This window comes from Coregonus lavaretus (genome assembly GCF_964263955.1).
Source record: "Coregonus lavaretus genome assembly, contig: HAP1_SCAFFOLD_1272, whole genome shotgun sequence".
Lineage (NCBI taxonomy): Eukaryota > Metazoa > Chordata > Actinopteri > Salmoniformes > Salmonidae > Coregonus > Coregonus lavaretus.
Window position 1 is genome coordinate 98479 of NW_028156610.1, and position 18164 is coordinate 116642.

The 18164-nt window shown below is 47.6% G+C and overlaps 1 protein-coding gene across 3 annotated transcripts in view; it reads left to right on the forward strand.

Annotated features, from left to right (window-relative positions):
- LOC311126157 (protein Jade-3-like) overlaps window positions 1-18164 on the forward strand; it is a 39456-nt gene that overhangs the window by 10644 nt on the left and 10648 nt on the right. For 2 of the 3 annotated variants that reach the window (XM_084200176.1, XM_084200177.1), the window contains 7 exons: window positions 460-542; window positions 928-1085; window positions 1214-1404; window positions 3576-3787; window positions 8358-8525; window positions 11002-11118; window positions 13149-13643. In XM_084200176.1, coding sequence (XP_084056302.1) covers window positions 460-542; window positions 928-1085; window positions 1214-1404; window positions 3576-3787; window positions 8358-8525; window positions 11002-11118; window positions 13149-13643 — 1424 coding nt within the window. The remainder of the gene's footprint in view (window positions 1-459; window positions 543-927; window positions 1086-1213; window positions 1405-3575; window positions 3788-8357; window positions 8526-11001; window positions 11119-13148; window positions 13644-18164) is intronic. The other variant, XM_084200178.1, reaches the window with a different exon arrangement.

Below are 18164 nucleotides of genomic sequence, written 5' to 3' on the forward strand. Positions count from 1 at the left end.
TACCTCTCTCTAACCCTCCTCTACCTCTCTCTAACCCTCCTCTACCTCTCTCTAACCCTCCTCTACCTCTCTCTAACCCTCCTCTACCCCTCTCTAACCCTCCTCTACCTCTCTCTAACCCTCCTCTACCTCTCTCTAACCCTCCTCTACCTCTCTCTAACCCTCCTCTACCTCTCTCTAACCCTCCTCTACCTCTCTCTAACCCTCCTCTACCTCTCTCTAACCCTCCTCTACCTCTCTCTAACCCTCCTCTACCTCTCTCTAACCCTCCTCTACCTCTCTCTAACCCTCCTCTACCCCTCTCTAACCCTCCTCTACCTCTCTCTAACCCTCCTCTACCTCTCTCTAACCCTCCTCTACCTCTCTCTAACCCTCCTCTAACCCTCCTCTAACCCTCCTCTACCTCTCTCTAATCCTCCTCTACCTCTCTCTAATCCTCCTCTACCTTGTACTCCTCAGGTCCTTCCACCTCCTTCTGCTCATCCAACAAGTATGGAAGTAAACCTGGAACCCCCGCCTCCATGCCCAGGAAACCAGCAGAGGTAGCGCTACGCTGATGTTCCTTTCCTGAACAGCTCACATCCGCTTCCTGTGTTCTTCACACACAACCATGTGTCCCAAATAGCACCCTAGTCCCCACAGGGCTCTGGTCTAAAGTAGTGCACTATATAGGGAATAGGGTACCATTCTCTGGTCTAAAGTAGTGCACTACATAGGGAATAGGGTGCCATTCTCTGGTCTAAAGTAGTGCACTATATAGGGAATAGGGTGCCATTCTCTGGTCTAAAGTAGTGCACTATATAGGGAATAGGGTGCCATTCTCTGGTCTAAAGTAGTGCACTATATAGGGAATAGGGTGTCATTTGGGATGCAGACAATGTAATATATGTATTTAAGTGTCAACCCCCTCCTCTCCTCCCTCCCCAGGTGTTCAGGAAAGACCTGATCAGTGCCATGAAGCTGCCTGACTCTCACCATGTCTCCCCTGAAGACTACTACCTGCTGGGGGACACCTGGAGACAGGAGTGGGAGAAGGGGGTGCAGGTGCCGGCCTTCCCCGAAACCATCCCACAGCCCTCCATCAGGTAACCATACAACACCTCTACTTGTCTCTCGACCTCAGGAACTGATGCTGATTTGTCTGATTAATAGACACTGCTAGCAATTTGTCATTGTGTCTGTGGTGGGCGTGGGTCTGTCTCTCTGTGTCTAGGAACATAGCGGAGAAGCCTAAGGAGGTGTTGTTCACCCTCCAGAGGAGGTATATCCAGTGCTGGAGTCAGGACTCGACAGAGACGGGTTATGTTAACATCAAGGAGCTGGCTGAGGCCATGTGTCCTTATGATCTGGATGACATGGACCTCTACTGGCTGCAGGCACTCAACGCTGAGCTAGGACACATGGGTAATTGTGGGTAATTGTGGGTAATTGTGGGTGTGGGTGGGTGAGAAGAGGAACATTAGGCTGTTTCTCTAAAGCCTCTCCTAGTTCTCTCCTCATGTCTCTCTGATGTGTTGACAAGTAGACAGGAGGCGACCAAAGATAGATTTCACACTATTGAGATACAGCGCATTCGGAAAGTATTCAGACCCCTTGACTTTCTCCACATATTGTTACATTTCAGCCTTATTCTAAAATTGATTCAATTGTTTTTTCCACTCATCAATCTACACACAATACCCCATAGTGACAAAGCAAAAACAGGTTTTAAAAAACGGAAATATCACATTTACATAAGTATTCAGACCCTTTACCTGGTCTCCTGAGTGGCGCAGTGGTCTAAGGCACTGCATCACAGTGCTAACTGTGCCACTAGAGATCCTGGTTCGAATCCAGGCTCTGTCGCAGCCGGCCGCGACCGGGAGACCCATGGGGCGGCGCACAATTGGCCCAGCGTCGTCCAGGGTAGGGGAGGGAATGGCCGGCAGGGATGTAGCTCAGTTGGTAGAGCATGGCGTTTGCAACGCCAGGGTTGTGGGTTCGATTCCCACGGGGGGCCAGTATAAAAAAATATGTATTCACTAACTGTAAGTCGCTCTGGATAAGAGCGTCTGCTAAATGACTAAAATGTAAATGTACTTTGTTGAAGCAAACAAAGCCTTCTCATGTTTTGTTAATTTCAAAAAAGCAGTGATTACAGCCTCGAGTCTTCTTGGGTATGACGCTACAAGCTTGGCACACCTGTATTTGGGGAGTTCCTCCCATTCTTCTCTGCAGATCCTCTCAAGCTCTGTCAGGTTGGATGGAGAGCGTCGCTGCACAGCTATCTTTAGGTCTCTCCAGAGATGTTCGATCGGGTTCAAGTCCGGGCTCTGGATGGGCAACTAAAGGACTTTCAGAGACTTGTCCCGAAGCCACTCCTGCGTTGTCTTGGCTGTGTGCTTAGGGTCGTTGTCCTGTTGGAAGGTGAACCTTCGCCCCAGTCTGAGGTCCTGAGCGCTCTGGAGCAGGTTTTCATCAAGGATCTCTCTGTACATCTTTCCCTCGATCCTGACAAGTCTCCCAGTCCCTGCCGCTGAAAAACATCCCCACAGCATGATGCTGCCACCACCATGCTTCACCGTAGGGATGGTGCCAGGTTTCCTCCAGATGTGACGCTTGGCATTCAGACCAAAGACCAGAGAATCTTGTTTCTCATGGTCTGAGAGTCCTTTAGGTGCCTTCCAAGGTGGCTGTCATGTGCCTTTTACTGAGGAGTGGCTTCCGTCTGGCCACTCTACCATAAAGGCCTGATTGTTGGAGTGCTGCAGAGATGGTTGTCCTTCTGGAAGGTTCTCCCATCTCCACAGAGGAACTCTAGACCTCTATCAGAGTGACCATCGGGTTCTTGGTCACCTCCCTGACCAAGGCCCTTCTCCCCCGATTGCTCAGTTTGGCCGGGCGGCCAGCTCTAGGAAGAGTCTTGGTGGTTCCAAACTTCTTCCATTTAACAATGATGGAGGCCACTGTGTTCTTGGGGACCTTCAATGCTGCAGACATTTTTTGGTACCCTTCCCCAGATCTGTGCCTCGACACAGTCCTGTCTGGGAGCTCTACGGACAATTCCTTCGACCTCATGGCTTGGTTTTTGCTCTGACATGCACTGTCAACTGTGGGACCTTATATAGACAGATGTGTGCCTTTCCAAATCATGTCCAATCAATTGAATTTACCACAGGTGGACTCCAATCAAGTTGTAGAAACATCTCAAGGATGATCAATGGAAACAGGATGCACCTGAGCTCAATTTCGAGTCTCATAGCAAAAGGTCTGAATACTTATATAAATAAGGTGTTTCTGGTTTTAATAGATTTGTATATATTTCTAAAAACCTTTCGCTCTGTCATTATAGGGTATTGTGTGTAGATTGATGAGGAAAAACATGTATTTAATCCATTTTAGAATAAGGCTGTAACGTAACAAAATGTGGAAAAGGTCAACTTTCCGAATGCACTGTATAGCCTTGGGGAAAAGAGGGCGGTTTCTACTCTGGGACGTGGAGCAGTAGCAACAGTGGTTTATTCCTTGTCATTCCCCAAGGGAGGGACCTGTAGATAAGCCATGTTCTGATTGGTGTATCATTCTCTCTCTCCCAGGGGAAGGGCCTGTAGACGAGTTGACGCTGGAGCGCACCATGGAGGCGTTGGAGCGCCAGTGTCATGACAACATGAACCACGCCATCGACACGGTGGAAGGGCTTGGCATCGAGTACGACGAGGACGTCCTCTGTGACGTGTGCCGGTCCCCCGACAGCGAGGAGGGCAACGACATGGTCTTTTGTGACAAATGCAACATCTGTGTTCACCAGGTAAAAACCTAGAAGCACTGATTTTGCGCATTGTGGGTATTTTGAAGAAGGGTTTTACTTACAATTAGTGTGATGTGGTTGTTTTATCTACGTTAGTTAAATGCGCTGGTTATAAGTCGCTTTTGATAAGAGTGCTAAATAACTAAAAACCTACATTTACATTTACGTCATTTAGCAGACGCTCTTATCCAGAGCGACTTACAAATTGGTGCATTCACCTTATGATAAATACATCTAATCTAACCCACTGCTGTCTCTCTCCCTGCCTGTTAACCCACTGCTGTCTCTCCCTGCCTGTTAACCCACTGCTGTCTCTCTCCCTGCCTGTTAACCCACTGCTGTCTCTCTCCCTGCCTGTTAACCCACTGCTGTCTCTCTCCCTGCCTGTTAACCTACTGCTGTCTCTCCCTGCCTGTTAACCCACTGCTGTCTCTCTCCCTGCCTGTTAACCCACTGCTGTCTCTCTCCCTGCCTGTTAACCCACTGCTGTCTCTCTCCCTGCCTGTTAACCCACTGCTGTCTCTCTCCCTGCCTGTTAACCCACTGCTGTCTCTCCCTGCCTGTTAACCCACTGCTGTCTCTCCCTGCCTGTTAACCCACTGCTGTCTGTCCCTGCCTGTTAACCCACTGCTGTCTCTCTCCCTGCCTGTTAACCCACTGCTGTCTCTCCCTGCCTGTTAACCCACTGCTGTCTCTCCCTGCCTGTTAACCCACTGCTGTCTCTCCCTGCCTGTTAACCCACTGCTGTCTCTCCCTGCCTGTTAACCCACTGCTGTCTCTCTCCCTGCCTGTTAACCCACTGCTGTCTCTCCCTGCCTGTTAACCCACTGCTGTCTCTTCCTGCCTGTTAACCCACTGCTGTCTCTCTCCCTGCCTGTTAACCCACTGCTGTCTCTCTCCCTGCCTGTTAACCCACTGCTGTCTCTCCCTGCCTGTTAACCCACTGCTGTCTCTCTCCCTGCCTGTTAACCCACTGCTGTCTCTCCCTGCCTGTTAACCCACTGCTGTCTCTCTCCCTGCCTGTTAACCCACTGCTGTCTCTCTCCCTGCCTGTTAACCCACTGCTGTCTCTCCCTGCCTGTTAACCCACTGCTGTCTCTCTTCCTGCCTGTTAACCCACTGCTGTCTCTCTCCCTGCCTGTTAACCCACTGCTGTCTCTCTCCCTGCCTGTTAACCCACTGCTGTCTCTCCCTGCCTGTTAACCCACTGCTGTCTCTCCCTGCCTGTTAACCCACTGCTGTCTCTCTCCCTGCCTGTTAACCCACTGCTGTCTCTCCCTGCCTGTTAACCCACTGCTGTCTCTCTCCCTGCCTGTTAACCCACTGCTGTCTCTCTCCCTGCCTGTTAACCCACTGCTGTCTCTCCCTGCCTGTTAACCCACTGCTGTCTCTCTTCCTGCCTGTTAACCCACTGCTGTCTCTCTCCCTGCCTGTTAACCCACTGCTGTCTCTCTCCCTGCCTGTTAACCCACTGCTGTCTCTCTTCCTGCCTGTTAACCCACTGCTGTCTCTCTCCCTGCCTGTTAACCCACTGCTGTCTCTCTCCCTGCCTGTTAACCCACTGCTGTCTCTCTCCCTGCCTGTTAACCCACTGCTGTCTCTCCCTGCCTGTTAACCCACTGCTGTCTCTCCCTGCCTGTTAACCCACTGCTGTCTCTCTCCCTGCCTGTTAACCCACTGCTGTCTCTCCCTGCCTGTTAACCCACTGCTGTCTCTCCCTGCCTGTTAACCCACTGCTGTCTCTCCCTGCCTGTTAACCCACTGCTGTCTCTCCCTGCCTGTTAACCCACTGCTGTCTCTCCCTGCCTGTTAACCCACTGCTGTCTCTCCCTGCCTGTTAACCCACTGCTGTCTCTCTCCCTGCCTGTTAACCCACTGCTGTCTCTCTCCCTGCCTGTTAACCCACTGCTGTCTCTCTCCCTGCCTGTTAACCCACTGCTGTCTCTCCCTGCCTGTTAACCCACTGCTGTCTCTCCCTGCCTGTTAACCCACTGCTGTCTCTCCCTGCCTGTTAACCCACTGCTGTCTCTCTTCCTGCCTGTTAACCCACTGCTGTCTCTCTTCCTGCCTGTTAACCCACTGCTGTCTCTCTCCCTGCCTGTTAACCCACTGCTGTCTCTCTCCCTGCCTGTTAACCCACTGCTGTCTCTCTCCGTGCCTGTTAACCCACTGCTGTCTCTCCCTGCCTGTTAACCCACTGCTGTCTGTCCCTGCCTGTTAACCCACTGCTGTCTCTCTCCGTGCCTGTTAACCCACTGTCAATTCAATTCAATTTAAGGGCTTTATTGGCATTGGAAACGTATGTCTACATTGCCAAAGCAAGTGAAATAGATAATAAACAAAAGTGAGATAAACAATAAAATGAACAGTAAATATTACTCACAAAAGTTCCATAATAATAGATTGTTTCAAATCTCTACAGTGTTGTAATGATGTGCAAATAGTATTTACAAAGGTGTTTGTTCTTCACTGGTTGCCCTTTTCTTGTGGCAACAGGTCACAAATCTTGCTGCTGTGATGGCACACTGTGGTATTTCACCCAATAGATATGGGAGTTTATCAAAATTGGGTTTGTTTTCTAATTCTTTGTGGATCTGTGTAACCTGAGGGAAATATGTGTCTCTAATATGGTCATACATTTGGCAGGAGGTTAGGAAGTGCAGCTCAGTTTCCACCTCATTTTGTGGGCAGTGTGCACATAGCCTGTCTTCTCTTGAGAGCCAGGTCTGCCTACGGCGGCCTTTCTCAATAGCAAGGTTATGCTCACTGAGTCTGTACATAGTCAAAGCTTTCCTTAATTTTGGGTCAGTCATAGTGGTCAGGTATTCTGCCACTGTGTACTCTCTGTTTAGGGCCAAATAGCATTCTAGTTTGCTCAGTTTTTTTTTGTTAATTACTTGACACATTGGAAATAATTAAATTTTTGTTTTCTCATGATTTGGTTGGGTCTAATTGTGTTGCTGTCCTGGGGCTCTGTGGGTCTTTGTGTTTGTGAACAGAATCCCAGAACCAGCTGGCTTAGGGGACTCTTCTCCAGGTACATTTCTCTGTAGGTGATGGCTTTGTTATGGAAGGTTTGGGAATCGCTTCCTTTTAACTGATTCAAGTATTTTTTGCCAGATCCTCGGTATGTCGAATTTTATGTGCCTTTTGATGGCATAGAAGGCCCTTCTTGCCTTGTCTCTCAGATCGTTCACAGCTTTGTGGAAGTTACCTGTGGCGCTGATGTTTAGGCCGAGGTATGTATAGTTTTTTGTGTGCTCTAGGGCAACGGTGTCTAGATGGAATTTGTATTCGTGGTCCTGGCAACAACCTTTACTGAGATTTACTCTCAGGGCCCAGGTCTGACAGAATCTGTGCAGAAGATCTAGGTGCTGCTGTTGGCCCTCCTTTGTTGGTGACAGAAGCACCAGATCATCAGCAAACAGAAGACATTTGACTTCAGATTCTAGTAGGGTGAGGCCGGGTGCTGCAGACTGTTCTAGTGCCCTCGTCAATTCGTTGATATATATGTTGAAGAGGGTGGGGCTTAAGCTGCATCCCTGTCTCACCCCACGGCCCTGTGGAAAGAAATGTGTTTTTTGCCAATATTAACCGCACACTTGTTGTTTGTGTACATAGATTTTATGTTTTTCCCCCAACATCACTTTCCATAAATTTGTATAGCAGACCCTCATGCCAAATTGAGTCTCAAGCTTTTTTGAAATTAACAAAACATGAGAAGGCTTTGCTTTGTTTGTTTGTCAATGAGGGTGTGCAGGGTGAATACGTGGTCTGTCGTACGGTAATTTGGTAAAAAGCCAATTTGACATTTGCTCAGTACATTGTTTTCACTGAGGAAATGAACTAGTCTGCTGTTAATGATAATGCAGAGGATTTTCCCAAGGTTGCTGTTGACGCATATCCCACGGTAGTTATTGGGGTCAAATTTGTCTCCACTTTTGTGGATTGGAGTGATCAGTCCTTGGTTCCAAATATTGGGGAAGATGCCTGAGCTAAGGATGATGTTAAAGAGTTTAAGTATAGCCAATTGGAATTTGTGGTCTGTATATTTTATCATTTCATTGAGGATACCATCAACACCACAGGCCTTTTTGGGTTGGAGGGTTTGTATTTTATCCTGTAGTTCATTCAATGTAATTGGAGAATCCAGTGGGTTCTGGTAGTCTTGAATAGATGATTCTAAGATTTGTATTTGATCATGTATATGTTTTTGCTGTTTGTTCTTTGTTATAGGGCCAAAAAGATTGGAGAAGTGGTTTACCCATACATCTCCGTTTTGGATAGATAGCTCTTCATGTTGTTGTTTGTTTAGTGTTTTCCAATTTTCCCAGAAGTGCTTGGAGTCTATGGATTCTTCAATTACATTGAGCTGATTTCTGACAGGCTGTTCCTTCTTTCTCCGTAGTGTATTTCTGTATTGTTTTAGTGATTCACCATAGTGAAGGCGTAGGCTCAGGTTTTCTGGGTCTCTGTTTTTGTTTGGCTAGGTTTCTCAATTACTGTCTCTCTCCTCCTCCTCTCCCTGCATGCCTGTTAACCCACCGTCTACCTCTCTTCTCCTGCCCAGGCGTGCTATGGTATAGTGAAGGTGCCAGAGGGTAACTGGCTGTGCAGGACATGTGCTCTGGGCATCGACCCCCAGTGTCAGCTGTGCCCCATCAAGGGAGGGGCGATGAAGGCTACGAGGGCGGGCACCAAGTGGGCACACGTCAGCTGTGCCCTGTGGATCCCTGAGGTAAAAATCAACCCCTTGTCCTTTTTACGCATTCACCCGTCTGTCAGAATGTGGTGGTAACAGTAAAGCTGTCTAACAGTAGGGTCCTGTGTATCTAACGGGAGGGTCCTGTATATCTAACAGGAGGGTCCTGTATATCTAACAGTATGGTCCTGTGTATCTAACAGGAGGGTCCTGTGTATCTAACAGGAGGGTCCTGTGTATCTAACAGTATGGTCCTGTATATCTAACAGGAGGGTCCTGTATATCTAACAGTATGGTCCTGTATATCTAACAGTATGGTCCTGTATATCTAACAGTATGGTCCTGTATATCTAACAGGAGGGTCCTGTATATCTAACAGTATGGTCCTGTATATCTAACAGTATGGTCCTGTATATCTAACAGGAGGGTCCTGTATATCTAACAGTATGGTCCTGTGTATCTAACAGGAGGGTCCTGTGTATCTAACAGGAGGGTCCTGTGTATCTAACAGGAGGGTCCTGTATATCTAACAGTATGGTCCTGTATATCTAACAGTATGGTCCTGTATATCTAACAGTAGGGTCCTGTATATCTAACAGTATGGTCCTGTATATCTAACAGGAGGGTCCTGTGTATCTAACAGTATGGTCCTGTATATCTAACAGTATGGTCCTGTATATCTAACAGGAGGGTCCTGTGTATCTAACAGTATGGTCCTGTATATCTAACAGTAGGGTCCTGTATATCTAACAGTATGGTCCTGTATATCTAACAGTAGGGTCCTGTATATCTAACAGTATGGTCCTGTATATCTAACAGGAGGGTCCTGTGTATCTAACAGGAGGGTCCTGTGTATCTAACAGGAGGGTCCTGTGTATCTAACAGTATGGTCCCGTGTATCTAACAGGAGGGTCCTGTATATCTAACAGTATGGTCCTGTGTATCTAACAGGAGGGTCCTGTGTATCTAACAGGAGGGTCCTGTGTATCTAACAGTATGGTCCCGTGTATCTAACAGGAGGGTCCTGTATATCTAACAGGAGGGTCCTGTGTATCTAACAGGAGGGTCCTGTGTATCTAACAGGAGGGTCCTGTGTATCTAACAGGAGGGTCCTGTGTATCTAACAGGAGGGTCCTGTATATCTAACAGTAGGGTCCTGTGTATCTAACAGTAGGGTCCTGTGTATCTAACAGGAGGGTCCTGTATATCTAACAGGAGGGTCCTGTGTATCTAACAGGAGGGTCCTGTGTATCTAACAGGAGGGTCCTGTATATCTAACAGTAGGGTCCTGTGTATCTAACAGTAGGGTCCTGTGTATCTAACAGTATGGTCCTGTATATCTAACAGTATGGTCCTGTATATCTAACAGGAGGGTCCTGTATATCTAACAGTAGGGTCCTGTATATCTAACAGTATGGTCCTGTATATCTAACAGTAGGGTCCTGTATATCTAACAGTATGGTCCTGTATATCTAACAGGAGGGTCCTGTGTATCTAACAGGAGGGTCCTGTGTATCTAACAGGAGGGTCCTGTGTATCTAACAGTATGGTCCCGTGTATCTAACAGGAGGGTCCTGTATATCTAACAGTATGGTCCTGTGTATCTAACAGGAGGGTCCTGTGTATCTAACAGGAGGGTCCTGTGTATCTAACAGTATGGTCCCGTGTATCTAACAGGAGGGTCCTGTATATCTAACAGTATGGTCCTGTGTATCTAACAGGAGGGTCCTGTGTATCTAACAGGAGGGTCCTGTGTATCTAACAGGAGGGTCCTGTGTATCTAACAGGAGGGTCCTGTATATCTAACAGTAGGGTCCTGTGTATCTAACAGTAGGGTCCTGTGTATCTAACAGGAGGGTCCTGTATATCTAACAGGAGGGTCCTGTGTATCTAACAGGAGGGTCCTGTGTATCTAACAGGAGGGTCCTGTGTATCTAACAGGAGGGTCCTGTATATCTAACAGTAGGGTCCTGTGTATCTAACAGTAGGGTCCTGTGTATCTAACAGGAGGGTCCTGTATATCTAACAGGAGGGTCCTGTGTATCTAACAGGAGGGTCCTGTATATCTAACAGGAGGGTCCTGTGTATCTAACAGTAGGGTCCTGTATATCTAACAGGAGGGTCCTGTGTATCTAACAGGAGGGTCCTGTATATCTAACAGGAGGGTCCTGTGTATCTAACAGTAGGGTCCTGTGTATCTAACAGTATGGTCCTGTGTATCTAACAGGAGGGTCCTGTGTATCTAACAGTAGGGTCCTGTGTATCTAACAGTAGGGTCCTGTATATCTAACAGTATGGTCCTGTATATCTAACAGGAGGGTCCTGTATATCTAACAGTATGGTCCTGTATATCTAACAGTATGGTCCTGTATATCTAACAGGAGGGTCCTGTATATCTAACAGTAGGGTCCTGTGTATCTAACAGTATGGTCCTGTGTATCTAACAGGAGGGTCCTGTGTATCTAACAGTAGGGTCCTGTATATCTAACAGTAGGGTCCTGTGTATCTGCAGGTGAGCATAGCGTGTCCAGAGAGGATGGAGCCCATCACCAAGGTGTCTCACATCCCCCCCTCCCGCTGGGCTCTCATCTGCAGCCTCTGTAAGCTGAAGACTGGAGCCTGCATACAGGTGAGCATGGTAGTTGGACTGTGTGTCTGCAGCCTCTGTAAACTGAACTGAAGACTGGAGCCTGCATACAGGTGAGCATGGTAGTTGGACTGTGTGTCTGCAGCCTCTGTAAACTGAAGACTGGAGCCTGCATACAGGTGAGCATGGTAGCTGGACTGTGTGTCTGCAGCCTCTGTAAGCTGAAGACTGGAGCCTGCATACAGGTGAGCATGGTAGCTGGACTGTGTGTCTGCAGCCTCTGTAAGCTGAAGACTGGAGCCTGCATACAGGTGAGCATGGTAGCTGGACTGTGTGTCTGCAGCCTCTGTAAGCTGAAGACTGGAGCCTGCATACAGGTGAGCATGGTAGCTGGACTGTGTGTCTGCAGCCTCTGTAAGCTGAAGACTGGAGCCTGCATACAGGTGAGCATGGTAGTTGGACTGTGTGTCTGCAGCCTCTGTAAGCTGAAGACTGGAGCCTGCATACAGGTGAGCATGGTAGTTGGACTGTGTGTCTGCAGCCTCTGTAAACTGAAGACTGGAGCCTGCATACAGGTGAGCATGGTAGTTGGACTGTGTGTCTGCAGCCTCTGTAAGCTGAAGACTGGAGCCTGCATACAGGTGAGCATGGTAGCTGGACTGTGTGTCTGCAGCCTCTGTAAACTGAAGACTGGAGCCTGCATACAGGTGAGCATGGTAGCTGGACTGTGTGTCTGCAGCCTCTGTAAGCTGAAGACTGGAGCCTGCATACAGGTGAGCATGGTAGTTGGACTGTGTGTCTGCAGCCTCTGTAAGCTGAAGACTGGAGCCTGCATACAGGTGAGCATGGTAGCTGGACTGTGTGTCTGCAGCCTCTGTAAGCTGAAGACTGGAGCCTGCATACAGGTGAGCATGGTAGCTGGACTGTGTGTCTGCAGCCTCTGTAAGCTGAAGACTGGAGCCTGCATACAGGTGAGCATGGTAGTTGGACTGTGTGTCTGAACCAAGTCTCTTGGTTTGTTGTTCACATTCGTAGATTCTTGGTTTGTTGTTCACGTTCGTAGTAATGTAACTCGTAGTGTGGTTTATCTTTTGTATTAGCTAGTGAAGTGTGTTAAGTCAGGGGATCTCAAACTTTTAGGGATCCTTTTTGTGATAGTAAATTAATCAGGGACCCCACTGCAGTGAGATAGAAATAGCATGTAAGGAGTTTGACTGTGACTGGCAGTGCATGGCCATACCAACCTAGTCTCGGGCCCTTGGAAGGAACATTTTAAAGGCCCGTCTCCTAGCATCGGAGAGAACATTTAGCAGTTTTCAAGCAAATTTCCTGCAATTCTACACATTTTGCCAAGAGGCAGAGAGAACGTTGCAGTTTTCAAGCTTCAATTACAGTGCATTTATGTTGACACATTTTTGGGGGGTATTACAAGAAGTATTGAGTTTAAACATGTATAATTGGTGGGGTACTGTGGATACCAATATCCCTGGGAGCCTCTCAGGCCCAGAGTTAAGAACAGAAATTGTTGATTAATAATGAAATTTTATTACAACCTCTAAATGGATACCTTGGCCAAAATGAGTTTAATTTGTTAGTAATATTCATTAAAAAATGAAATGTAAAATGTTTTATATATATATATTTTGAAATCTGCAGGACCTCCGTGGACCCCACTTTGACAACCCCTGAGTTAATGAACCCATACCTTGTTCTCCCTCCATCCCTCTCAGTGCTCCGTACCCCTGAGTTAATGAACCCATACCTTGTTCTCCCTCCATCCCTCTCAGTGCTCCGTACCCCTGAGTTAATGAACCCATACCTTGTTCTCCCTCCATCCCTCTCAGTGCTCCGTACCCCTGAGTTAATGAACCCATACCTTGTTCTCCCTCCATCCCTCTCAGTGCTCCGTACCCCTGAGTTAATGAACCCATACCTTGTTCTCCCTCCATCCCTCTCAGTGCTCCGTACCCCTGAGTTAATGAACCCATACCTTGTTCTCCCTCCATCCCTCTCAGTGCTCCGTACCCCTGAGTTAATGAACCCATACCTTGTTCTCCCTCCATCCCACTCAGTGCTCCGTGAAGAACTGTACCATCCCGTTCCATGTGACGTGTGCCTTCGAGCACAGCCTGGAGATGAAGACCATCCTGGATGAAGGAGACGAGGTGAAGTTCAAGTCCTACTGCCTGAAGCACAGCAAGCCCAAGAACCAGGCCTCCTCGGACCCACCGGCCCCCGGTCTCAGCCCCTCTCAGCCAGCCCACAGCCCGGCCCGGCCCAAACCCCCCATAGACCCAGAGAGGGGGGGCCTGAGGGCCCAGAGGTTATTAGAACTGGAGGAGGGGTTTTATACTCTGATCCACCCCGAGGAGCTGGCCCTGAACCTGGGCCTACCTCGCACCCTGCTGGACTTCATCTACCAGTACTGGAAACTGAAGAGGAAGAGCAACTTCAACCGTGCTCTGCTGCCCCCTAGTGAGGAGGAGAACCTGCTGCTGTTGCCTCATGAAGACAGCATCCACACACGCATGAGGATGTTCATGCACCTCCGACAGGACTTAGAGAGGGTTAGTATTACTTATATTATATTGATTAGATGTTTAATATAGATATACCCTGAGTATACAAAACATTAGGAACACCTGTTCTTTCCATGACATAGACTGACCATGTGAGTCCAGGTGAAAGCTGTGATCCGTTATTGATGTCACTTGTTAAATCCACTTCAATCAGTGTTAATGAAGGTGAGGAGAAAGGTTAAAGAAGGATTTTTTTTTTAAGCCTTGAGACATGGATTGTGTACGTGTGCTATTCAGAGGGTGAATTGGCAAGACAAAATATTTAAGTGCCTTTGAACGGGGTATGGTAGTAGGTGCCAAGCACAACGATTTGTTTCAAGAACTGCAACGCTGCTGGGTTCTTCACACTCAACAGTTTCCTGTGTGTATCAAGAATGGTCCACCACCCAAAGGACATCCAGCCAACTTGACAGAACTGTGGGAAGCGTTGGAGTCAACATGGGCCAGCGTCCCTGTGGAACGCTTTCAACAACTTGTAGAGTCCATGCCCCGACGAATTGTGCTATTCTGAGGGCAAAATGGGGTGCAACTCAATATTAGGAAGGTGTTCCTAATGTTTTGTACACTCATTGTACATCGACTGTTGCTTCAACTTTCTCTCTACAAACACTGTTAAAGCTGTACTGTGTTTTTAGAAGACAGCATCCACACACTCATACGGATGGTCACCTTTTAAATTATACTTCACTGAACAAAGATATGAACGCAATATGTAAAGTGTTGGTCCCATGTTTCGTGAGCTGAAAAAAAAGATCCCAGAAATGTTCCATACGCACAAAAAGCTGATTTCTCTCAAATTTTGTGGAAGAATTAGTTTACATCCCTCATAGTGAGCATTTCTCCTTTGCCAAGATAATCCATCCACCTGACAGGTGTGGCATATCAAGAAGCTGATTAAACAGCATGATCATTACACAGGTGCACCTTGTACTGGGGACAATAAAAGGCCACTCTAAAATGTGCCGTTTTGTCACACAACACAATGCCACAGAGGTCTCAAGTTTTGAGGGAGTGTGCAATTAACATGCTGACTGCAGGAATGTCCACCAGAGCGGTTGCCAGAGAATTGAATGTTCATTTCTCTACCATAAGCCGCCTCCAACGTTGTTTTAGAGAATTTGGCAGTACGTCCAACCGGCCTCACAACCCCAGGACCTCCACATCCAGCTTTTTCACCTGCGGGATCGTCTGAGACCAGCCACCCGAACAGCTGATGAAACTGAGGAGTATTTCAGTCTGTAATAATGCCCTTTTGTGGGGGAAAAACTCATTCTGATTGGCTGGACCTGGCTCCCCAGTGAGTGGGCCTGGCTGGCAAGTGGGTGGGCCTATGCCCTCCCAAGCCCACCCATGGCTGCACCCCTGCCCAGTCATGTGAAATCCATAGATTAGGGCCTAATTAATTTATTTCAATTTACTGATTTCCATATGCAGTGCATTCTGAAGTATTCAGACACCTTTCCTTTTTCCACATTTTGTTACGTTACAGCCTTATTCTAAAATAGTTTTTTTGTTTTTTTTAAATGTCCTCATCAATCTACACTCAATACCCCATAATGACTAAGCGAAAAAAGGTTTTTAGAAATGTGTGCAAATTTATTAAAAAAATTAAAAAGGAAATATGATATTTACTTAAGTATTCAGACCCTTTGCTATGAGACTCGAAATTGAGCTCCGGGGCATCCTGTTTCCATTGATCATCCTCGATGTTTCTACAACTAAATTCTATTGATTGGATTTGGTAAGGCATACGCCTGTCTATATAAGGTCCCACAGTTGACAGTGCATGTCAGAGCAAAAACCAAGCCATGAGGTTGAAGGAATTGTCTGTAGAGCTCCGAGACAGGATTGTGTCGAGGACAGATCTGGGGAAGAGTACCGAAAAACGTCATCAGCATTGAAGGTCCCCAAGAACACAGTGGCCTCCATTATTCTTAAATGGAAGAAGTTTGGAACCACCAAGACTCTTCCTAGAGCTGGCCGCCCGGCCAAACTGAGCAATCGGGGGAGAAGGGCCTTAGTCAGGGAGGTGATCAAGAACCCAATGGTCTATCTGACAGAGTTCCAGAGTTCCTCTGTGGAGATGGGAGAACCTTCCAGAAGGACAACCATCTCAGCAGCACTCCACCAATCAGGCCTTTATGGTAGAGTGGCCAGACGGAAGCCACTCCTCAGTAAAAGGCACATGACAGCCCGCTTGGAGTTTGCCAAAAGGCACCTAAAGGACTCTGACCATGAGAAACAAGATTCCCTGGTCTGATGAAACCAAGATTGAACTCTTTGGCCTGAATGCCAAGTGTCACGTCAGGAGGAAACCTGGCACCATCTCTACGGTGAAGCATGGTGGTGGCAGCATCATGCTGTGGGAATGTTATTCAGCGGCAGGGACTGGGAGACTAGTCAGGCTCGAGGGAAAGATGAACAGAGGAAAGTATAGCGAGATCCTTGATGAAAACCTGCTCCAGAGCGCTCAGGACCTCAGACTGGGGCAAAGGTTCACCTTCCAACAGGACAACGACCCTAAGCACACAGCCAAGACAACGCAGGAGTGGCTTCGGGACAAGTCTCTGAATGTCCTTGAGTGGCCCAGCCAGAGCCCGGACTTGAACCCGATCGAACATCTCTGGAGAGACCTGAAAATAGCTGTGCAGCGACGCTCCCCATCCAACCTGACAGCTTGGGAGGATCTGCAGAGAAGAATGGGAGAAACTCCCCAAATACAGGTGTGCCAGGCTTGTAGCGTCATACCCAAGAAGACTCGGGGCTGTAATCGCTGCCAAAGGTGCTTCAACAAAGTACTGAGTAAAGGGTCTGAATACTTATGTAAATGAAATATTTCAGTTTTTTATATTTAAGACATTTGCAAATATTTCTAAAACATGTTTTGCTTTGTCATTATAGGATATTGTGTGTAGATTGATGAGGAAAAACATTTATTTAATCAATTTCAGAATAAGGCTGTAATGTAACAAAATATGGAAGGGGTCTGAATACTTTCCGAATGCACTGTAACTCAGTAAAATTGTTGCTTGTTGCATTTCTATTTTTGTTCAGTATAGTTCTCTGAGCCCTGTGATATTATGATCTGAGGTGGGTGCTTATATGGGGTGGCAGGTAGCCAGGGTTTGCCAGTTCGAATCCCGGGTCTTACAGGAAGAATTTGACCGCCGTGTTTTCCCCTGCAGGTGAGGAATTAGGTTAGGGGACTCCACACCCGACATTCGTAGGTGTTGAGCTGGCACAGGTCACCGTACAGATCATATCCAACCCTTCACAGGTCACCGTACAGATCATATCCAACCCTTCACAGGTCACCGTACATATCATATCCATCCCTTCACAGGTCACCGTACAGATCATATCCAACCCTTCACAGGTCACCGTACAGATCATATCCAACCCTTCACAGGTCACCGTACATATCATAACCATCCCTTCACAGGTCACCGTACATATCATAACCATCCCTTCACAGGTCACCGTACAGATCATATCCAACCCTTCACAGGTCACCGTACAGATCATATCCAACCCTTCACAGGTCACCGTACAGATCATATCCAACCCTTCACAGGTCACCGTACAGATCATATCCAACCCTTCACAGGTCACCGTACAGATCATATCCATCCCTTCACAGGTCACCGTACAGATCATATCCAACCCTTCACAGGTCACCGTACAGATCATATCCAACCCTTCACAGGTCACCGTACAGATCATATCCAACCCTTCACAGGTCACCGTACAGATCATATCCAACCCTTCACAGGTCACCGTACATATCATAACCATCCCTTCACAGGTCACCGTACATATCATAACCATCCCTTCACAGGTCACCGTACAGATCATATCCAACCCTTCACAGGTCACCGTACAGATCATATCCAACCCTTCACAGGTCACCGTACAGATCATATCCAACCCTTCACAGGTCACCGTACAGATCATATCCAACCCTTCACAGGTCACCGTACAGATCATATCCAACCCTTCACAGGTCACCGTACAGATCATATCCAACCCTTCACAGGTCACCGTACATATCATATCCATCCCTTCACAGGTCACCGTACATATCATAACCATCCCTTCACAGGTCACCGTACAGATCATATCCAACCCTTCACAGGTCACCGTACAGATCATATCCAACCCTTCACAGGTCACCGTACATATCATATCCAACCCTTCACAGGTCACCGTACAGATCATATCCAACCCTTCACAGGTCACCGTACAGATCATATCCAACCCTTCACAGGTCACCGTACAGATCATATCCAACCCTTCACAGGTCACCGTACAGATCATATCCAACCCTTCACAGGTCACCGTACAGATCATATCCAACCCTTCACAGGTCACCGTACAGATCATATCCAACCCTTCACAGGTCACCGTACAGATCATATCCAACCCTTCACAGGTCACCGTACAGATCATATCCAACCCTTCACAGGTCACCGTACAGATCATATCCAACCCTTCACAGGTCACCGTACA